The following is a 23758-nucleotide window of genomic DNA, read 5'->3' on the forward strand; positions in this document are numbered from 1 at the left end:
CTATAATATACTGCACTATACTATAATATACTGTCCTGTACTATACCGTGCTGTACTATACTATACTGTCCTGTACTATACTATAATATACTGTACTATACTATACAGTCCTGTACTATAATATACTGTACTATACTGTGTTATACTATAATATATTGTACTAAACTGTACTATTATATACTATCCTATACGGTGCTATACTATAATGTACTATACTATGCTGTACTATAATATACTGTACTATACTATAATATACAGTATATTATAAAGCGGGGTCTACACTTCTGGGGGGCGGGGCCATACTCTGCCCCATTGTACCGGCACCCCCTCTGCTGCAGCCAGGAGCCCAGGAGAGAAGTCCTCTGTCATCTGCGGAGCCCTGACCACAAGACGCATCTCTGCTCCCTGAGAGCCCTGTACACACATGAGGCGGCATCACTGCGGCGGGGAATGTGCGGGGACACGGAGCACTGGAGCCGGCAGGGAGCGGAGGCCGCCGCCTGTGTTACCCTCCCGGGCTCTCCGCGGCTCCAGCTCCTCCCCGCAGCGTCCAAGCAGCTTCCTGCGGCCCCACCTTGTGGGAAAGAGCCCTGGGATGGGGACGGGGGCCGGGAAGAGAGGGAACGAGCCCCCGCAGCGGAGCCATCGGGCCGGATCCAGCCGGATGTGCAGAACGTCAGGCAGAGCGGGAGGACTGTGGCGGAGATCCCGGGGCCTGCTCCCGCCTCCTCCGCCACAGACGGCGACACACGGTGAGGGGGGATGTCCGGGAGGAGGAAGGCGCGGAGAAGGCGGCCTCTCCTGTCCGGTTCTAGCCGCTAAAGGGCTCTTCTCCCGGGCAGGGAAGCACAAGGGGAGAGCGGAGCTGCAGCCGGGCTGAGAGGGGTGAAGGCGGGGCCTGTGTCCAGTGTCAGCCAATAGACGCGCAGGAGGGCGGAGCTCGGCAGCCAATCACTGCGCAGCGCTGCACATATAAGAGGCGGTCCCGGCTCCGGCCTCAGTGTTTTCTCCAGGAGAAGTCTTTGTGTTTTCTCCCCACGTCTCACACGATGGCAGAGACCGCGCCAGCAGCCGCCGCTCCTCCTCCTCCTCCTCCCGCCGAAGCGGCCGCCAAGTCCAAGAAGCAGCCGAGGAAATCAGCCACGGCAGGGGGCGCCAAGAAAAGCAAGAAGCCGTCCGGTCCCAGCGTGTCCGAGCTCCTGGTCACAGCCGTGTCCGCCTCCAAGGAGCGCAGCGGGGTGTCTCTGGCCGCCCTGAAGAAGGCTCTGGCTGCCGGAGGATGCGATGTAGAGAAGAACAATAGCCGCATCAAGGTGGCCATCAGGGCTCTGGTCACCAAGGGGACCCTCACCCAGGTGAAGGGCAGCGGCGCCTCCGGCTCCTTCAAGCTCAACAAGAAGCAGCAGGAGACCAAGGACAAGGCGGCGGCCAAGAAGAAGAAGCCGGCGGCGGCCAAGAAACCTGCAGCTACTGCGGCCAAGAAACCCGCTAAATCCCCGAAGAAGCCCAAGAAGGCTCCGGCCAAGAGCCCGAAAGAGGCTAAGAAACCAGCCGCGGCCAAGAAAGCAGCCAAGAGCCCCAAGAAGCCGAAGGCTGCCCCCAAGCCCAAGAAGCTGGCCAAGAGTCCGGCTAAGAAGGCGGCGAAACCCAAGGCTGCCAAGAGTCCGGCTAAGAAAGCGGCGAAAGCCAAGAAGTAACCGGCGCCGCCCGCACTTCTCCCCCAAAGGCTCTTCTCAGAGCCACCACCTCCTCCTCAGACGAGCTCCACTCCGCCCTTCTGCCCTCGTTCTCCGCTCCTCTGCGGGCAGGGATAGGGGGCGGGTTAACCCTGTCAGCGCCGCTCTCTTCCGTCTATCAAGGCCTCGCTGCTCTGCTGATAACCGCCCCGCCCCCTGCTGGTAGTGATGCCGCCGCTGAGTGTACTGTGCGTGCAGGGGGGTCGTGCGCTCTATCCCTGGACACCAGCGCAGCGATGGAGCCGCTCTTCTCCGCACAGTGACTACGGGACTGTTCTCCCCTCCTCCGGTGGGGGGCGGGAGAAGGCGGCCACTGACGGGTTAATACTGAGCAGGCTATGGGGGCGGGGCTCTAGAACTACCACCTTGGCTTTTGAAATTCCCGCTCAATTACCGCCCGGTTAGAATTCAGCGGCCGTGGACATGAATGAATAGATGTGAGCCCCGCCCCTCCTGTTGCTCCGCCCCCGCCTCGCTGAATGGATGATGTGAGCCCCTCCCCTCCTGCTGCTCCGCCCCCGGCTCGGCTGATTAGATGGATGTGAGCCCCGCTACTCCTCCTCCTCCGCCCCCCGCTCTTCTCAGAGCCCCCACCTTCTCTAGGACGGAGCTGCCGCATTGTGTGAATACATGGAAGCCTCATGTCCGAGGCGGATTATTCCCTCCTTATAGACCACTGATCCGGAGGATGGGGGGAGTAGTGATCGGACACTTGAGGGGGTGAGGAGGAGCAGGTAGTGAAGGACGAGCGGCTGGATGGGTCCACAGAGCCGGGCACTCGGGGATACACAGGTGCTAAGGGGGCGGCTGGCAATTGGTGGAGAAAAGGGGGCGTGTCCTCACAAGCCTTTCCAGGTCATCTGCTTCCTCATTGGCTGCAGGATTGAGCGCTGAAAACCGGGTTTGGATTCGGCCAATCACAGAGGAGTTCTCCTGCGCCATCCGGGTATAAGAAGTGACGGGCGGAGCGAGGCTGTCAGTCTCATCTGTACAGAGAAGAGGACGATGTCTGGACGCGGCAAACAAGGAGGCAAAGTCCGGGCTAAGGCCAAGACCCGCTCCTCCCGGGCAGGGCTCCAGTTCCCGGTCGGCCGAGTGCACAGGCTCCTCCGCAAGGGCAACTACGCCCAGAGGGTGGGCGCCGGCGCTCCCGTCTACTTGGCCGCTGTGCTCGAGTATCTCACCGCCGAGATCCTGGAGCTGGCCGGCAATGCCGCCCGCGACAACAAGAAGACCCGCATCATCCCCCGCCACCTGCAGCTGGCCGTGCGCAACGACGAGGAGCTCAACAAGCTGCTGGGCGGCGTCACCATCGCCCAGGGAGGCGTCCTGCCCAACATCCAGGCCGTGCTGCTGCCCAAGAAGACCGAGAGCACCAAGTCGGCCAAGAGCAAGTGAGCCCGGCTCTGCTGCTGCTGCTGTGCCCCCCGGAACCAAAGGCTCTTCTAAGAGCCCCCCACATGGTCTGTACGACTGAGCTGGCGATGCCGCTGATCTCCGCTGTGGAGGAGGCGTCACACAGGGCCACTTACCGCTCCTGACCTGCTGCGAGTACGGGCAGACATTGCTGCTGTGGAGGGTTTGGCCGCTGGATTCTAACCGGACTGTAATTGAGCGGGAATTTCAAAAGCCAGGAGATCAGCCAATCACTGTAAAGCACTTGTCCTATGGCTCCGCCCCCAGCAGCGCTGAGTGGAGATGGCGGGGGGCAGGGAGGATGGAGGCGGTTATCGGTCACGGTCAGCGAGTCCCTGATAGACGGGGGGAGATACAGAGAGCGCTTTTAGAATAAAGGAACTGCTCTTACCAATTAGAGTGCTGAAAGGGTTAACCCGCCTCCTGTGAGCAGAGGTGGAGAATGAAGGGCGGAGTGGAGCTCGTCTCTGGAGGAGGTGGTGGCTCTGAGAAGAGCCTTTGTTGGGTGCGGGGCGCAGACCTAAGCCCTCTCCCCTCGGATCCTGCGGGCCAGCTGGATATCCTTGGGCATGATGGTGACCCGCTTGGCGTGGATGGCGCAGAGGTTGGTGTCCTCGAAGAGCCCGACCAGGTAAGCCTCGCTGGCCTCCTGCAGGGCCATGACGGCCGAGCTCTGGAAGCGAAGGTCGGTCTTGAAGTCCTGGGCGATCTCTCTCACCAGGCGCTGGAAGGGCAGCTTCCGGATGAGCAGCTCGGTGGACTTCTGGTAGCGCCGGATCTCCCGGAGAGCGACGGTCCCGGGCCGGTAGCGGTGAGGCTTCTTGACTCCGCCAGTGGCGGGGGCGCTCTTCCTGGCGGCCTTAGTGGCCAGCTGCTTGCGGGGAGCTTTCCCGCCGGTGGACTTACGGGCTGTCTGCTTGGTTCTGGCCATGGCTCTGCAGAGATCTGTACACAGCAAGAGAATGAGGAGAGGAGCGGACCGTGCAGATCATTTATACTCCCGGCCTCGTCCTCATTGGCTCATGTAAACCACACCCCCTACATCACTATTGGTTTATTCGTACAGTGATGTGCCCGCCAAAACTTCCGTTACCAATCATCGTTCACAAGAGGCGGAGCCCATCCTATCCGCCAGTCCCAGCGGATGGGCGTGTCTCCAGGTAATAAGCCCCTCCTACATGAAGCGGGAGGTCAGTCTCTTCCCACCGCCTCCTCCTCAGACGAGCTCCACTCCGCCCTTCTGCCCTCGTTCTCCGCTCACAGCGGGCGGGGGCTCACTGTCTGATCACTACTCCCCCCCCCCTCCTCCTCAGTGTCCAATCACTACTCCCCCCCCCCCCCTCCTCCTCAGTGTCCAATCACTACTCCCCTCATCCTCCTCAGTGTCCAATCACTACTCCCCTCATCCTCCTCAGTGTCCAATCACTACTCCCCCCATCCTTCTCTCTGGCCGATCACTACTCCCCCCATCCTCCCGAGTATAAGATCACTACTCCCCTCATCCTCCCGATCTGGTCTATAATGAGGGAATAATCCGCCTCGGACATGAGGCTTCCATGTATTCACACAATGCGGCAGCTCCGTCCTAGAGAAGGGGGGGGCTCTGAGAAGAGCGGGGGGCGGAGCAGCAGGAGGGGGCGGGGCTCATATCTATTCATTCAGATGAGCCGGGGGCGGAGCTTCTCCACGGCCGCTGAATTCTTACCGGACGGTAATTGAGCGGGAATTTCAAAAGCCAAGGTACTAGTTCTATAGCCCCGCCCCCATAGCCTGCTCAGTATTAACCCGTCAGTGGCCGCCTTCTCCCGCCCCCCACCGCAGGAGGGGAGAACAGTCCCGTAGTCACTGTGCGGAGAAGAGCGGCTCCATCGCTGCGCTGGTGTCCAGGGATAGAGCGCACGACCCCCCTGCACGCACAGTACACTCAGCGGCGGCATCATCACTACCAGCAGGGGGCGGGGCGGTTATCAGCCGAGCAGCGAGGCCCTGATAGACTGAAGAGAGATGTTAGCCCCGCCCCCGGCTCAGCTGAATGGATGGATGCGAGCCCTGCCCCTCCTGCTGCTCCTCCCCCCGGCTCATGTGAATAGACGGATGTGAGTTCTGCTCCGCACCCCGGTTTAGCAGAATGGATGGCTATGAGCCCAACCCCTCCTGCTGCTCCGCCCTCTGACAGCTCTATGAATGGATGTGAGCCCCTCCCTTCTTGCTGCTCCGTCCCCCGGCTCTGCTGAATAAATGTATGTGAGCCACGCCTCTCCGTGTTGCTCCGCCCCCGGCTCAGCTGAATGAATGGATGTGAGCCCCTCCTTTCTTGCTGCCCCGACCCCCCCCCCCCCGTCTCTGATGAATAAGTGTATGTGTACCACGCCTCTCCTGTTACTCCGCCCCCGGCTCTGCTGAATAGATGGATGTGAGCCCCGCCCCCGGCTCAGCTGGATGGATGTGAGGCTGCCAATTAGGAGAAGTGGAGACACCACGTGACCCTCTCCTCCAGTAGATCGGCGCGCAGTCAGCAGCAGCTCATTTGCATGGCCCGTGTATAAATACCCCCGCGGTGGCAGGAGGAGAACAGACGATATTTTGTCCTCAGTCAGAATGCCCGAGCCAGCCAAGTCCGCCCCAGCGCCCAAGAAGGGCTCCAAGAAAGCCGTCACCAAGGTCCAGAAGAAGGACGGCAAGAAGCGGAGGAAGAGCAGGAAGGAGAGCTATGCCATCTACGTCTACAAGGTGCTGAAGCAGGTCCACCCCGACACCGGCATCTCCTCCAAGGCCATGGGCATCATGAACTCCTTCGTCAACGACATCTTCGAGCGCATCGCAGGGGAAGCCTCCCGCCTGGCTCACTACAACAAGCGCTCCACCATCACCTCCCGGGAGATCCAGACCGCCGTGCGCCTGCTGCTGCCCGGAGAGCTGGCCAAGCACGCCGTCTCCGAGGGCACCAAGGCCGTCACCAAGTACACCAGCGCCAAGTGAGCGCCGCCCCCGCTCTCCGGACCCAAAGGCTCTTCTCAGAGCCCCCACCCTGTCTCCAGCGGAGCTGCTCCCGGGTCTCCCCGTTCTCACAGTGGCTGCGATTTTCCTCCCTGTCAGCTAGATGAGATGCGGTAACGCTATCGGAAGTTACAGTACAAGCTCCCCTCATCCTCCTCCTCCATGCCCGATCACTACTCCCATCATCCTCCTCAGTGTGGCGCTCCCTGGGGAGAGGCTGTGCGGCCGCTCAGTGCAGGACAGGAGGACGAGGCTCCTACGGGCACATAACGGCTGCGGGGTCCAGAGCTCTGCTATTGGCTGGGAGAGCTCAGGATCTCGTCCCTCATTTGAATTTCCCGCCTATAGTTGAGCTGCTGATTTACAGGAGGAGCCGGTCATGTGACCTGTACCAGCGCCGCTCATTGGCGGGACGGATTAACCCCTCAGTCTCCGAGCACAGCTCGTCTCGTAGCTGCGGTGGAGAACACCCGGGGCTCGGGATTTACACCGATTATTGGGGTTTCTGTAATGTAGACCTCGGGCTGTACTGAGCACAGGGCGCCGTTGATCTCCGTCCCCTGATGTGCGGGCGGTGTTAACCCCTCAGTGGAATGGTAGCTCCTCCCCGGGAAGATGTGGGCGGCTCTGAGAAGAGCCTTTGTGCTGTGAGGACGGAGGCGGCAGCATTAACCCCCGAAGCCGTAGAGAGTGCGGCCCTGGCGCTTGAGCGCGTAGACCACGTCCATGGCGGTGACGGTCTTCCTCTTGGCGTGCTCGGTGTAGGTGACGGCGTCCCGGATGACGTTCTCCAGGAAGACTTTCAGCACCCCGCGAGTCTCCTCATAGATGAGGCCGGAGATGCGCTTGACGCCTCCCCTGCGAGCTAGGCGGCGGATGGCAGGCTTGGTGATGCCCTGGATGTTATCACGGAGCACCTTCCTGTGCCGCTTGGCGCCGCCTTTCCCGAGCCCTTTCCCTCCTTTACCGCGACCAGACATCTTCTAGGTGTGAGGAGCAGAGAGCAGTGACTGCTCAGCCCAGAGCCCTCCTTTATATGGAGCATGGGCGGACCTGAAAGAGAACTGCACGGAGAGGCGGCTTTTCTGGGGGCGGGGTTGTTCCTGAACTCCAGGCCCCGCCCTCCAGCTTTGATTGGCTGAGCTCAGAAGTGCTGGTGGTTTTCATTTTCCAGCCTCCATGTTACCAGCCTGTAAATTACATCATATCCTTCGCATTAAAATAAAGTCTCTATATTATATTATCAACCTCCACATTATATTACAGCCTCCATACTACCAGCCTCCACATTCTATTACAGCCTCCGCATTACATCACAGTCTCCACATTACATCTATGTTTCTATTACAGCCTCCATATTACATTATCTTCCTCCACATTATATTACAGCCTCCATATTACCAGCCTCTACATTACATTACAGCCTCCATACTACCAGCCTCCAAATTACATTACCAGCCTCCACATAATATCACAGCCTCCACATTACATTACAGTCTCCATATAATATTACAGCTTCCACATTATATTCCATCCTCCACATTACATTACAGCCTCTATATTATATTACAGCTTCCACAATATATTACAGCCTCCATATTATATTATCAACCTCAACATTATATTACAGCCTCCATATTTAAAGCCTCCACATTACATTATAGTCTCCACATTACATCACAGCCTCTATATTATCATCCTCAACATTATATTACAGCCTCCATATTTACAGCATCTACATTATATTACAGCCTCCATATTAATGGCCTCCACATTACATCACAGCCTCCATATTATATTATCAACCTCAACAACATATTACAGCCTCTACATTACATTATAGCCTCCACATTATATTACAGCCTAAAAATTACCAGCCTCCACATTAAATTACAGCCTCCATGTTATATTACCGGCCTCCACGTTATATTACAGCCTCCGTGTTACCATCCTCTACATTACAATCTCCATGTTACATTACCAGCCTCCACATTATATTACAGACTCCATATTACCGTCCTCTACATTACATCACATCCTAAACATTACATTACAGCCTCCATACTAACAGCCTCCACATTACATCACAGCCTCTACATTATATTACAGCCTTCATATTACCAGCCTCTGCATTACATTACAGCCCTCAAATTATATTACAGCCTTCATATTTACAGCCTCCATATTATATTATCAACCTCAACAACATATTACAGCCTCTACATTAGATTATAGCCTCCACATTATTTTACAGCCTAAATATTACCAGCCTCCATGTTAACGGCCTCTACATTACAGTCTCCATGTTAAATTACCGGCCTCCACATTATATTAAAGACTCCATATTACCGGCCTCTACATTACATCACGGCCTAAACATTACATCACAGCCTCCACATTATATGACAGACTCCATACTACCAGCCTCCACATTACATTATATTACAGCCTCCATACCACCAGCCTCCACATTACATCACAGCCTTAATATTACCAGCCTCTGCATTACATTACAGACTCCAAATTATATTACAGCCTCCACATTACATTACAGCCTCCACATTATATTGCAGACTCCATATTACCGTTCTCTACATTACATCACAGTCTAAACATTATGTTACAGCCACCATATATTCAGCCTCCAGATTACATCACAGCCTCCATATAACTAGCCTCTACATTACATTACAGCCTCCATACTACCAGCTTCCACATTACATTACAGCCTCTATATTTCATTACTGGCCTACACATTATATTACAGCTTCCATATTACCAGCCTCTACATTACAGTCTCCATATTATATTACATTACTGGCCTCCACATTATATTACAGCCTCTGTATTACCGGCCTCTACATCACATCCACATCACATCACAGCTTAAACATTATGTTACAGCCTCCATATTTTCAGCCTCCACATTACATCACAGCCTCCACATTAATTGACAACCTCCATATTACCAGCCTGTAAATTACATTATATCCTCTGCATTATATTAACGCCTCTATATTATATTATTAACCTCAACATTATTTTACAGCCTCCTTATTAACAGCCTCCACATTACATTATAGCCTCCACATGATATTACAGACTTCATACTATATTACAGCCTCCACATAATATTACAGCGTCCATATTACCAGCCTCCACATGATATTACAGCATTCATCTTACAGACTCCACATTATATAACAGCCTCCATATTACCGGCCTCCACATTATATTACAACCTCCACATTATATTACAACCTCCACATTACATTACAAGCGTCCACATTATATAACAGCCTTCACATTACATTACAGCCTCCACATTATAATTACAGCCTCAATATTATATTACAGCCTCTATATTATATTACAGCCTCCACATAATATTACAGACTCCATATTACCAGGCCCCACAATATATTAAAGCCTTCACATTACCAGCCTCCACATTATTACAGCCTCCACAACATATTACAGCCTCCATATTATCAGGATCCACATGATATTACAGCCTCCACAAGATATTACAGCCTCCATATTACCAGGCTTCACAAGATATTACAGCCTCCCTATTACCAGGCTCCACATTACATTATAGCCTCCATATTAAATTACAGCCTCCATATTACATTATAGCCTCCATATTATATTACAGCCTACACGTTATATTACAGCCTCCATATTATATTACTGCTTCCACATTATATTACAGCCTCCAAATTACATTACAGCCTCCACATTACATTATAGCCTCCATATTATATTACAGCCTACACGTTATATTACGGCCTCCATATTATATTACAGCTTCCACATTATATTACAGCCTCCATATTACCAGGCTCCACATTATATTACAGCCTCCACATTACATTAAAGCCTCCACATTACATTATAGCCTCCATATTATATTACAGCCTCCACATTACATTATAGCCTCCATATTATTTTACAGCCTCCATATTACCAGGCTCCGCATTATATTACAGCCTCCACAATAAATTACAGCCTCCATTTTACCAGTCTCCACATGATATTACAGTCTCCACATGATATTACAGCCTCCATATTATATTACAGCCTCCACATTATATTACAGCCTTCACATTATATTCCAGCCTCCATATTATATTATAGCCTTCACATTACATTATAGCCTCCATATTATATTACAGCCTCCACATTACATTACAGCCTCCATATTACCAGTCTCCACATGATATTACAGCCTCCACATTATATTACAGCCTATAGACTTCAGCCTTCACACTATAGTACAGCCTCCATATTACCAGGCGGTCCTCATTAAGGTCTTACTGGGGGGGGGATGTTGTGTGTGTGGGGGGGATGGGGGGGGATAGAAGCATCACCAGCATCATATGCATCAACTTCCGTCTATAATGAGCAGCTTTCTTCAGCCGCCCTCTGAAGAAACCGCCCAGCTCCAGCAGCAGGACATCCAGCAGAACCTGAACCAGCAGGCGGTGACATACTTGGACTCCACCCTGTAACCCATGATCCAAGATCTCCTGGACTTCTGGGCATGCAAACTTCATGTGTGGCCCCAACTGGGCGAGTTTTCCAGAGCGGGTGCTCGGTGCGGCGGGGGGACACAGATACCCCTGAGAGAACCCGCCTTTCCTTCCAAAATGTTTAGTGACAAATAGAGTTGAGTGGACACCTGGATGTTCGAGTTCGGCCGAACTTCACAAAAAAGTTCGAGTTCGGGACCCGAACTTGACCCCGAACCCAAACCCATGGGGACAATGAATGCCACCAGCAGCGCGTCTACCAGCGTGCGCTTGTACTCGCGCATCTTACGATCACGCTCCAGTGAGGGAATTAAGGACGGTACGTTGTCCGTGTAACGGGGATCCAGCAGCGTGGCCACCCAGGAATCAGCACAAGTTAGAATGTGGGCAACTCGGCGGTCGTTGCGGAGACACTGCAGCATGTAATCGCTCATGTGTGCCAGGCTGCCCAGAGACAACGACAAGCTGTCCTCTGTGGGAGGTGTATCGTCTGTGTCCTCTGTATCCCCCCAGCCACGCACCAGTGATGGCCATGAGCTGGTCTGGGTGCCACCCTGCTGTGAACATGGTTCCTCCTCCTCCTCATCCTCCACCTCCTCATCCTCCAGAACTGTGCCCTGGCTGGACAATTGTGTACCTTGGGGTTGTGGGTGCAGGAACCCACCCTCGGAGCCACTTGGGAATGACTAGCTGGAAACCCTACGAAATGATCCCTCTTCCTCCTCCTCCTCCTGTACAACATCCTCTTCCATCATCGCCTGCAGCGTTTTTTCAAGGAGGCATAGAAGTGGGATAGTAACGCTGAGAACTGCGTTATCGGCACTGGCCATGTTGGTGGAGTACTCGAAACTGCGCAACAGGGCACACAGGTCTCGCATGGAGGCCCAGTCATTGGTGGTGAAGTGTTGCTGTTCCGCAGAGCGACTGACCCGTGCGTGCTGCAGCTGAAACTCCACTATGGCCTGCTGCTGCTCGCACAGTCTGTCCAGCATGTGCAAGGTGGAGTTCCACCTGGAGGGCACGTCGCATATGAGGCGGTGAGCGGGAAGGCCGAAGTTACGCTGCAGCGCTGACAGGCGAGCAGCAGCAGGGTGAGAACGCCGGAAGCGCGCACAGACGGCCCGCACTTTATGCAGCAGCTCTGACATATCAGGGTAATGTTTAAGGAATCTCTGCACCACTAAATTCAGCGCATGCGCCAGGCAAGGGATGTGCGTCAAACCGGCTAGTCCCAGAGCTGCTACGAGATTTCGCCCATTATCGCACACCACCAGGCCGGGCTTGAGGCTGACTGGCACCAACCACTCATCGGTCTGTTGTTCAAGGCCCGTCCACAGCTCCTGCGCGGTGTGGGGTTTGTCCCCCAAACAGATACGTTATAACACTGCCTGCTGTCGTTTGCCCCTGGCTGTGCTGAAGTTGATGGTGAAGGGGTTACGCTGACCGGATGAGGAGCTGGTAGAGGATGAGGAAGCGGATTAGGAGGAGGAAGCAACAGGAGGCAAACTGAAGCGCCCTGCAATCCTCGGTGGTGGAAGGACATGCGCCAAACTGCTATCCGCCTCAGGCCCAGCCGCCATTGCATTTACCTAGTGTGCTGTTATGGAGATATAACGGCCCTGACCGTGCTTACTGGTCCACGTATCCGTAGTCAGGTGCACCTTGCCACAGATGGCGTTGCGCAGTGCACACCTGATTTTGTCCCCCACTTGGTTGTGCAGGGAAGGGATGGCTCTCCTGGAAAAGTAGTGGCGGCTGGGCACGACGTACTGTGGGACAGCCACCGCCATAAGGCTTTTAAAACTATCCGTCTCCACCAGACGGAATGACAGCATTTCAAAGGCCAGTAATTTAGAAATGCTGGCATTCAGGGCCAGGGATGGCGGGTGGGTAGGGGGGTACTTCCTCTTCCTCTCCAGCGTTTGGGATATGGAGAGCTGAACGCTTCCGTGGGACATTGTGGAGATGCTTGGTGACCCAGGTGGTGGTGTTGCCTGCAGATCCTCTGCGGGGTGGCAGGTGGCACTGTCACTCCAGAGGTGGATGAAGAGGCCACGACTGCAGCAGAAGAGGAAGCAGGAGGAGTCAGAGACCTTTCTTGGTTTTTGAGGTGTCTTCTCCACTGCAGCTCGTGCTTTGCACTTAGATGCCTGGTCATGCAGGTTGTGCTCAGGTTGAGAACGTTTATGCCTCGCTTCAGGCTCTGATTGCACAGCGTGCAAACCACTCGTGTCTTCTCGTCAGCACATTCTCTGAAGAACTGCCACGTCAGGGAACTCCTTGGAGCTGGCTTTGGTGTGCTCGGTCCCTTGCTGCGGTGGGCAGTAGTAGGCGTACTGTCTAGAGGACGGCCGCTCCGCTTTTGCACCCTGCTCCCTCTTCTGCTGTGCTGGTGGCTCTGTGCGACCACCGCCTCTTCCTCCGAACTACATAGGTCACTCGCATGACCCAGTCTTCACCCCTGCCCTCCTTGTCGGTCTGCACACTGCAGAAAGCCCCAGCAGTTGGCACCTGTGTTTCGTCATCATCCGAGACGTGCTGCGGTGGTCTTCCCATGTACTCATCTTGAAAGATAAGTGGTTGGGCATCGGTGCACTCAATCTCTTCCACTTCTGGGGCAGGGCTAGGTGGACGGCCCTGGGAAACCCTGCTAACAGAGTCATCAAAAAGCAGAAGAGACTGCTGCATGACTTGGGGCTCAGACTGCTTGGCTGATTTGCAAGGGGGCGAGGTGAAAGACTGATGGACATCGGCTGCAGGTGCCAACTGTGGTCTTTCAGCAGGAGACTGGGTGGGAGACAATGTGAAGGAAATGGATCCACTGTCAGCCATCCAATCTACTATCGCCTGTACTTGTTCAGGCCTCACCATTCTTAGAGCTGCATTAGGCCCGACCAAATACCGCTGCAGGTTCTGTCGCCTACTCGCACCTGAGGAAGGGGTTTCACTTGTGCGTTTAGCTGGTACAGATCGACCACGTCCTCTCCCTGCAACAGGAGCTCCACCAGCAGCACCACGACCGGGCCACGTCCCTTATTTGACACTTGTGACGCTTTGCGATCCACAGCGATACTAGGAAATCGCAAATGCGCCATATTTCGCAATCACAGAGACACCGGAGCCTTTACTAAAAATCTTCTCTTTTCACTAAAGGAGTAATTCACAGAGCAGAGGTGCCATTATCACCACCTTGTGACAAACCTTTCCTGCCCAGGCCAAGTTGAGCAGCCATCAATCTAGTTCTCTTATGACAGAACCTCCTAAACCTGGTCTTTCTGCAGCCATAGTGTCTCCAATACCAGCAGGGGTCTCACGCCTTTAGCCTGGGCAGCGAGCTTCAGAAGAAAAGGACAGATCCTTATCACACAGCTGGTTGGTACAGGAAGGAAGATGACCTGAAAGTCCCCTTCAATCCATAAGCTTCATATTTTTCCCATATTTTCCTAATATTTCATGGGTTATGGAAATGTGAAAGGAACCATCTTTTCAGAGATGGTTTTGGTTCTTCTAACCCACCTTCTAGGAAACCCGCGGGCAAATCAGAGATTCCCGCTCTGAGATATAAAGGTTCTAAGGCACCCTGTATTATCTTCTAGTCGTATTTGTTATCAGATGATGCGTAAAATTGTACTGATTATCAATATCAACTATATTTCTTGATTGGACTTACGGGATATGGAGAAATGGGCAAAGCAAAGATTCTGCCAGATTTTCTCCCTATGGGGCAAAGGACTGCCCCTGTTCCAATTACACAAGGCTGGACCTGAACGTGTCATAACCACTCCCCGCTTCAGAGTGGGTAAAAACAGTGACACACTCAGGTCCTGCGTCCTTCTTCTACCATCTGACGTCGACTGACATCACGACCGCCCGCTGGACACGGGCACACCCCACCATCTTGGATTATTATACAAAGACTTGGCCTTTTACGGGACACTACCACGGTAATTCTGGACTTACAGACATTCTATTCCCTTCCACCTCTTACCTATTTCTATCCAAACCAATCTGTTCAACTGGCCGGTAGATTTATCTGTCAGCTTTAATATATATATTTTTGTGTATAGTTTTAGAATAAAAAACTAATGATTTCATCGTTCCAGTTTTGCCCTTGTTACTTGATGAACTGATCTATGCTAAGAACTCTGTCCTCAGAAGACATACTACCAAATTGTTTTATTTTTATAAATTGTTAATTTACTAGCTAGGTTGCAAATAACCGTTTCGTCCCTTTAGGATTAGCTAGCCGGGGTCTCTTCGCCCTGATTCAATACGAAGAGTGGTGGCAACAAATTAATTTTATTTCCAGCGTGAAATCAGTAATTTAATTTTTACCGATTGTACATACAATCGTGATTGTATCATGTATGGGCCCACCAACCAATCTTAAACGTCTTCTGTGCTCACAGTGGATTCGCCTCCAGAAGTCTCTAGTGGAGACCGGTATGGCAACTGTGGCATAGGACGACGGGATTGGCGGGTGGTTGTTACATTGGTGGCAGCTAGTGGGATAGCAGAACCCAAAACCAGGCAGAAGTCAGCTTTTGGGAGATCAGAGCACAAAGAACTGACAAGTGCAGCTTTTTGAGCAATCATAACAATAGGACAGCGGTTACTTAGTATCCTGTCCTGCGGAACTTGAGTTCCGGTCGCAAAACGGTACACATTGATAGGAATAGATTGGTTTACATTTCCCCACCTTTTCTTTGCTATATCCTATTCTTTTTCTGTTCTTTTCTGAATGTCTGATTCAGTTCCAAATTACCTAAGTTGGTCTGTCGCCGACTTACAAGCCGTGTGTGAGTCGCAAGGCATTGCCATTCTACACAAAAATCGATCACAGCTGATCAAAGCTTTGACGGAGAGAGACGGCCAAGCGATGGAGGATTCCAATCCCACGCGGGAGGCTTCGCTGCCCCTTCGTTCAACGTCACCCAGCATCACCAGCTATGGGAGTGCTGAGGTTGCTACTTCAGCTCCGGGTGATGCAGGTACCCGGGAGAACAGCATGTCCACAGCTCCTGCTAACCCTCAGCAAGGAACAAGCAGCTCTGGACTAAACTTCACTGCCTTGGGCCCTATGAGCCAGCAGTTGTTACCGGGCCTGACTGGCGCGGATTTGCGTTTATACCTGGAGATGCAGCTCGAAAGAGAGGAGCGACAGCAGCAGTTCCAGCTTCAGATGCAGCTTGAAAGAGAGGAGCGACAGCAGCAGTTCCAGCTTCAGATGCAGCTTGAAAGAGAGGAGCGACAGCAGCAGTTCCAGCTTCAGAGGGAAGCGCTGCAACACCAGCGTGCACTAGAACTGGCCCAAGTGAGACAGGCCGAGCGGTCTTCCTCTCCTAACACTCCTGCTGCAGGAGGCATTCCTCTACCCGTGGTCCCCAAAGCAAGGTTTCCAGTTATGGAGAAAAATGGGACATTGATTTATATTTACGCTCGTTTGAGAGAGCGTGCCGCCAGTTCTGCATCCCTGAGGATCAGTGGGCTCTACACCTGACGCCTCAGCTGACTGGTAAAGCGCTGGATGCTTTTGCGGAACTACCCACAGACCAAGATTGCGATTATCAGACTATCAAGGATGCCATAATTGCTAAGTTCCAGTTAACCCCTGAGGTTTACCGGAGAAAGTTCCGTGCCATCCAGAAAGGATCCACAGACTCTTACGCGGATGTGGCTAGCCGCTTATGCACCACATTCCGCCAATGGACTAGAATTCTTAAAGAAAAGACTTATGCTCACCTTGAGGATTTGATGATCCATGACCAACTCCTTGCGATATGCTCTACAGATGTGAGACAGTTTGTGCTGGAGCGCAAGCCCCAGTCTGTGAAAGAAGCCGCTGAGCTGGCAGACATGTTTGTCGCAACCCGGGTACCGGACATTCGCAAACCTGTGATGACGGACATCCGCAGGCCGGTGGTATCAGACATCCGCAAACCCCTGGTACCTGACAGCCGCAAAACTCCAGTACCCAACCAGGACAGAGCCATGTCCCAGAACTGGAGAGAAGGCAGGCCCGCTGGCCCTGTGAACCGTGAGACAACCAGGCCCTGGTGTGAGCTGTGTCGCAGGCCCGGTCACACCAAGCAAACCTGTTACGCAGGGAAGCCGGCCCAACCTCCTAGCACCACGACGACGCCAAGCCCTAAAGGGGCCAACGCTTCCACGCCTACCTCGTCTGCTGTATTGCTGGTCGGAGGACCCGAGGTGCACAGCAGATCCCAGAATCACCAGCCTGTCACTGTGAACGGCCAGACTGTCATCGGATTCCGTGATACCGGTGCAGATGTCACCTTGGTCTGTTCACATCTTGTTACGGAGAAGGATATCCTTCCAGGAAAGTACCTCGCTCTGACCGGAGTTGGGGGCACTCGCACTCATGTGGCCCAAGCCCAAGTCACCATTGATTGGGGAATGGGACGTCAAAAGCGGGTTGTTGGGGTCCTGGATGATATTCCCGTTGCCACAGTGCTTGGCACTGATTTGGGCACCCTTGTTTCCCATTACGAATACCCTGCAAGCGCGCAGGAGGCCCAAGCAGGACTCCCTGACCAAAACCAGGTACTGTACCGCCCTTTGGGGAAACAGGGAGACAGGGACACTTTGCCTGCTATTTTTACTGTCCCTAACGCACCTAGAGAGGTATCAGATTTAAATGTACAAGCAACCTAATGTCATTTGCCTACTTCTGCACCTGTCATTGTTGATCCGAATGCGTGTGTTAGTGGTAGCAATGGTGATATAAATGATGCTGTACCTGTTCTGGCCATTACACGTTCCATGGCCAGCCGCCTGAACTCAGAACCGACCGAAGGGACCCCCTCGGGCGATTCTGACCCTCAGGCGGATGACAATGCGAGAATGACCATTTCATGTGATGATGATGATTGTGTCACTGCGCTGGTAGACGCTTCCAGTGTCGCCAGTAACCTGGGCTCAGATGGGGCTGCGGGGACAGAACCAGCCGTCCCTCCACCCACCTCTGACCCCAGCATTGAAGGTAACTCTCCACAGCTGACTTCATATGTCACTGGTCAGCTGGAGGAGACCGGTGGCACTGCATTCGTGCAGGCCTTGAAGGGTGACCCTAGTCTGGAGGCCCTTAGGGCCCGAGCCGGCCAGGCTCCAGGCGAGGGCACTCCATATAAAATCTATTGGGAGAACAACCGACTGTACTGTGAAGCTGTGCAGCCTACAAAAGGTGGCGCAGGTGAGAACACGAGACAGCTGGTAGTCCCTAGGGCATTTCGGGCACAGGTGCTCAAAGCAGCCCACGACATTCCACTTGCAGGACATTTGGGAATCAGAAAGAACCACAAACGTGTTCAGAACCATTTTTACTGGCCCACGATGGGAACGGACATAACTAAGTACTGCCGATCGTGTACCACTTGCCAGAGGGTTAAGATGGCTGGAGGACCCCGCAAAGCTCCTTTGCAGCCACTGCTCGTGATCACAGAGCCCTTCCAGAGAGTGGAAGTGGATATAATTGGTCCCCTTCCCATTCCTAGCAGTTCTGGCAAGCGCTACATCTTAACGGTCGTGGACTATGCCACCCGTTATCCAGAGGCGGTAGCACTGTCTTCCCTTAGGTCGGCCACGGTGGCGGACGCCTTGATCGGGATTTTCTCGCGTGTAGGTTTCCCCGCCGAGATGATCTCTGATCAGGGCTCTTGCTTCATGTCGGAGTTAATGGAAGCCCTCTGTGAGAGGATGCAAATCAAGCACACCACTTCCAGTGCGTATCACCCGCAAACCAACGGCCTTTGCGAACGTTTCAACGGAACGTTAAAGCAAATGCTGGCCACATTCGTGGAATCGCAGGGGAAGGACTGGGAGCGGCACCTGCCTCATTTGCTGTTCGCTTACAGAGAAGTGCCACAGGAGTCCACTGGGTTCTCACCCTTTGAACTCCTATATGGACGAGACGTCCGAGGGACCTTAAAACTGATTCGGGAGACCTGGGAGGGAAAAGGTGACCCCTCAGAAGTCTCCGTGGTTGAATATGTCCTAAAATTTCGGGACAAGATGGAGTCCCTCATGACCATAGTGACGGAAAAGCTTGCAAAGGCACAGGCCAAACAGAAGGCTTGGTATGATCAGCATGCCAGAGAGCGGTCATACCAAGCAGGTCAGAAGGTATACGCCCTACTCCCTGTCAGGCAGAACAAATTGCAGGCTGCCTGGGACGGGCCATACGCTATTCTGAAACAGGTGAACCCAGTCACTTACCTAGTGAGTCTCGGGGGTAAGCGACAGAAACTGTTCCACGTGAACATGTTAAAAGCACACGAGGAAAGAGAGCAGTATGTATTAGCAGTGTGTAGCCAGCTAGAACCCGAAGAGCCAGATCCACTGATAGACTTGCTAGCCGAGCTACGAGACGTGGCAGATGATTGGAACATCAACCCCCACCTCTCGTACCCACAGAAGCTTCAGCTCACCACTCTCCTGAGTGCGCACAGCGCCACATTCTCAGGCATCCCTGGCCAAACCAACCTAGCAGCTCACCGAGTTGACACAGGGACCCACCAGCCCTTACGGCAGGGCCCCTATCGCACCTCACCCGAAGTGCAGGCTGAGATCAAACGAGAGATTGATGAGATGCTACAGTTAATGGTCATCCAGAAATCCTCTAGTCCATGGGCCGCCCCGGTTGTTTTAGTCCCCAAAAAGGACAAGACAACCCGGTTCTGTGTCGACTATCGGAGACTGAATGACATCACCATAGCCGATGCGTATCCCATGCCTCGAATTGATGAATTGCTGGATCAGCTGGCGTCCGCCAGCTATCTAACAATCATGGACTTGAGTCGTGGATACTGGCAGATTCCGCTTGCGCCAGAGGCGAGAGCGAAATCCGCATTCATCACCCCTTTTGGCCTCTATGAGTTAACTCGTATGCCCTTTGGGATGAAGAATGCGCCCACCACATTTCAGCGGGCCATGAATGAACTGTTGGAAGGAATGCAAGGTTATGCCCTAGCATATCTGGACGATATAGCCATATATAGTCCAACCTGGGAAGATCACCTTGACCATCTGTCACAGGTATTGGGAAGACTGTCCGCTGCCAATCTGACCGTTAAGCCCAACAAATGTCAGATTGCCATGACAGAGGTTCAGTACCTTGGACACAGAGTAGGCAGCCAGACCCTGAAACCTCAGATAGGGAAGGTCGATGCCATTGTAGCATGGCCACGGCCTAACACCAAAAAACAAATACAGGCATTTTTGGGAACGGCAGGGTACTATAGGAAGTTTGTTCCATCCTATAGTACTCTGGCTAAACCACTGACCGATGCCACGGGCAAAAAACAACCCAACACGGTCACATGGAACTCGGAACTAAAACAGGCATTTCGGGCCCTGAAGGAAGCGCTAGCTAGCGCTCCTGTCCTTCAAGCTCCCGACTTCTCCCGTCAGTTCCTAGTACAAACTGACGCCTCAGACCACGGTCTGGGAGCCGTCCTTAGTCAGGTGGACGCAACCGGGAATGAGCACCCTGTCCTCTACCTGAGCCGAAAACTACTTCCGCGGGAAACCGCATACTGCACCACTGAGAAAGAGTGCCTAGCGATCGTATGGGCCCTACAGAAACTACAATCGTACCTATATGGACGATCCTTCATGGTCATCACAGATCACAACCCTCTCAGCTGGCTGAAACGTACTTCTGGTACCAACGGAAAACTTCTCCGCTGGAGCTTAGCGCTCCAACAGTACGATTTCACGATTCAGCACAAACCGGGAAGTCGCCATCAGAATGCTGACGGACTTTCCCGCTGTAACGAGCTCAAATAGGGAGTTGGGATTGCTTCAGTCCCAGTCTTGCTGACCACTCCTTCCCCAATCTTCCAAAGGGGGGAGGTGTGACGCTTTGCGATCCACAGCGATACTAGGAAATCGCAAATGCGCCATATTTCGCAATCACAGAGACACCGGAGCCTTTACTAAAAATCTTCTCTTTTGACTAAAGGAGTAATTCACAGAGCAGAGGTGCCATTATCACCACCTTGTGACAAACCTTTCCTGCCCAGGCCAAGTTGAGTAGCCATCAATCTAGTTCTCTTATGACAGAACCTCCTAAACCTGGTCTTTCTGCAGCCATAGTGTCTCCAATACCAGCAGGGGTCTCACGCCTTTAGCCTGGGCAGCGAGCTTTAGAAGAAAAGGACAGATCCTTATCACACAGCTGGTTGGTACAGGAAGGAAGATGACCTGAAAGTCCCCTTCAATCCATAAGCCTCATATTTTTCCCATATTTTCCTAATATTTCATGGGCTATGGAAATGTGAAAGGAACTATCTTTTCAGAGATGGTTTTGGTTCTTCTAACCCACCTTCTAGGAAACCCGTGGGCAAATCAGAGATTCCCGCTCTGAGATATAAAGGTTCTAAGGCACCCTGCATTATCTTCTAGTCGTATTTGTTATCAGATGATGCGTAAAATTGTACTGATTATCAATATCAACTATATTTCTTGATTGGACTTACGGGATATGGAGAAATGGGCAAAGCAAAGATTCTGCCAGATTTTCTCCCTATGGGGCAAAGGACTGCCCCTGTTCCAATTACACAAGGCTGGACCTGAACGTGTCATAACCACTCCCCGCTTCAGAGTGGGTAAAAACAGTGACACACTCAGGTCCTGCGTCCTTCTTCTACCATCTGACGTCGACTGACATCACGACCGCCCGCTAGACACGGGCACACCCCACCATCTTGGATTATTATACAAAGACTTGGCCTTTTACTGGACTGTACCACGGTAATTCTGAACTTACAGACATTCTATTCCCTTCCACCTCTTACCTATTTCTATCCAAACCAATCTGTTCAACTGGCCGGTATATTTATCTGTCAGCATTAATATATATATTTTTGTGTATAGTTTTAGAATAAAAAACTAATGATTTCATCATTCCAGTTTTGCCCTTGTTACTTGATGAACTGATCTATGCTAAGAACTCTGTCCTCAGAAGACATACTACCAAATTGTTTTATTTTTATAAATTGTTAATTTACTAGCTAGGTTGCAAATAACCGTTTCGTCCCTTTAGGATTAGCTAGCCGGGGTCTCTTCGCCCTGATTCAATACGAAGAGTGGTGGCAGCAAATAAATTTTATTTCCAGCGTGAAATCAGTAATTTAATTTTTACCGATTGTACATACAATCATGATTGTATCATGTATGGGCCCACCAACCAATCTTAAACGTCTTCTGTGCTCACAGTGGATTCGCCTCCAGAAGTCTCTAGTGGAGACCTGTATGGCAACTGTGGCATAGGACGACGGGATTGGCGGGTGGTTGTCACAACACTCTCCTCATATTTTTGGAATTTAGGATCTTTCCCTAAATGGGTGTTTAATTATTAGTAGAATAGAACGACAGTATGTACAGGGTGAATCTCATACGGCCTGAACCAGACTAGGCCTCAATTAAAGATTTGTGCCCAAAATGGCTGTATTTCAAATACCTGAATAAAACCCCTGTATTTAAAGGGTGTATCTCACACGCCCTGACCCACACTAGGCCTCAATTAAAGGTTTGTGCACAAAATGGCTGTATTTCAAGTAACTGAATATAACCCAAATATAGAAAGGGTGTATCTCACAATAACATATGCAGCAAAGGCTGCCAAATAAACTTTTTTTGCCAAAACGGGTGTTTTTTTAATAACTTAATATGACAGCAGTATATAACCCTTGAATTTCAAACGTCTTGATGCTGCAAGGGCGGAAATATTGTATATTTTGCCCAAAAAAGGGTGTTTTATTAATAGAAGAATATAACCCCTGTATATACAGGGTGTATCTCACACGCCCTGACCCACACTAGGCCTCAATTAAATATATAACATAGTAACATAGTAACATAGTACATAAGGCCGAAAAAAGACATTTGTCCATCCAGTTCGGCCTGTCATCCTGCAAGTTGATCCAGAGGAAGGCAAAAAAAAAAAAACCCTGTGAGGTAGAAGCCAATTTTACTAACTTAAGGAGAAAAAAATTCCTCCCCGACTCAGGCATCAGAATAACTCCCTGGATCAACGACCCCTCTCTAGTAGCTATAGCCTGTAATATTATTACACTGAATTCCTTTATTGTACTCACCATCACCACCTCCTCAGGCAGAGAGCTCCATAGTCTCACTGCTCTTACTGTAAAGAGTCCATAGTCTCACTGCTCTTACTGTAAAGAGTCCATAGTCTCACTGCTCTTACAGTAAAGAGTCCATAGTCTCACTGCTCTTACAGTAAAGTCCATAGTCTCACTGCTCTTACAGTACAGAGTCCATAGTCTCACTGCTCTTACTGTAAAGAGTCCATAGTCTCACTGCTCTTACAGTAAAGAGTCCATAGTCTCACCGCTCTTACAGTAAAGAGTCCATAGTCTCACTGCTCTTACAGTAAAGAGTCCATAGTCTCACTGCTCTTACAGTAAAGAGTCCATAGTCTCACTGCTCTTACAGTAAAGAGTCCATAGTCTCACTGCTCTTACAGTAAAGAGTCCATAGTCTCACTGCTCTTACTGTAAAGAGTCCATAGTCTCACTGCTCTTACAGTAAAGAGTCCATAGTCTCACTGCTCTTACAGTAAAGTCCATAGTCTCACTGCTCTTACAGTACAGAGTCCATAGTCTCACTGCTCTTACAGTAAAGAGTCCATAGTCTCACCGCTCTTACAGTAAAGAGTCCATAGTCTCACTGCTCTTACAGTAAAGAGTCCATAGTCTCACCGCTCTTACAGTAAAGAGTCCATAGTCTCACTGCTCTTACAGTATAGAGTCCATAGTCTCACTGCTCTTACAGTAAAGAGTCCATAGTCTCACTGCTCTTACAGTAAAGAGTCCATAGTCTCACTGCTCTTACAGTAAAGAGTCCATAGTCTCACTGCTCTTACAGTAAAGTCCATAGTCTCACTGCTCTTACAGTAAAGAGTCCATAGTCTCACTGCTCTTACAGTATAGAGTCCACAGTCTCACTGCTCTTACAGTATAGAGTCCATAGTCTCACTGCTCTTACAGTAAAGAGTCCATAGTCTCACTGCTCTTACAGTAAAGAGTCCAT

The 23758-nt window shown here is 51.6% G+C and overlaps 3 protein-coding genes and 1 pseudogene across 3 annotated transcripts; 3 read left to right on the forward strand and 1 right to left on the reverse strand.

The window, feature by feature from the left end:
- The first annotated feature begins 1049 nt into the window (after positions 1-1049).
- On the forward strand, positions 1050-1814 carry LOC121005839 (annotated as a pseudogene).
- Positions 1815-2741: 927 nt separating this feature from the next.
- Positions 2742-3140, forward strand: LOC121004315 (histone H2A type 1-like). Its single transcript, XM_040436495.1, has one exon. The coding sequence runs from the start codon at positions 2742-2744 to the stop codon at positions 3132-3134; it is 393 nt and encodes a 130-aa protein (XP_040292429.1). The 3' UTR covers positions 3135-3140.
- Positions 3141-3672: 532 nt separating this feature from the next.
- Positions 3673-4089, reverse strand: LOC121004257 (histone H3). Its single transcript, XM_040436419.1, has one exon. The coding sequence runs from the start codon at positions 4081-4083 to the stop codon at positions 3673-3675; it is 411 nt and encodes a 136-aa protein (XP_040292353.1). The 5' UTR covers positions 4084-4089.
- A 1660-nt stretch (positions 4090-5749) lies between these two features.
- LOC121004258 (histone H2B 1.1) lies at positions 5750-6225 on the forward strand. Its single transcript, XM_040436420.1, has one exon. The coding sequence runs from the start codon at positions 5751-5753 to the stop codon at positions 6129-6131; it is 381 nt and encodes a 126-aa protein (XP_040292354.1). The 5' UTR covers position 5750; the 3' UTR covers positions 6132-6225.
- Positions 6226-23758: the final 17533 nt, after the last annotated feature.

Source organism: Bufo bufo, chromosome 6, assembly GCF_905171765.1.
Source record: "Bufo bufo chromosome 6, aBufBuf1.1, whole genome shotgun sequence".
Taxonomy (NCBI): Eukaryota; Metazoa; Chordata; class Amphibia; order Anura; family Bufonidae; genus Bufo; species Bufo bufo.

Coding starts and splice junctions, on each gene's coding strand:
- LOC121004315 (XM_040436495.1), top strand. CDS start 2,742: ATGTCTGGACGCGGCAAACAAGGAGGCAAAGTCCGGGCTAAGGCCAAG.
- LOC121004258 (XM_040436420.1), top strand. CDS start 5,751: ATGCCCGAGCCAGCCAAGTCCGCCCCAGCGCCCAAGAAGGGCTCCAAG.
- LOC121004257 (XM_040436419.1), bottom strand. CDS start 4,083: ATGGCCAGAACCAAGCAGACAGCCCGTAAGTCCACCGGCGGGAAAGCT.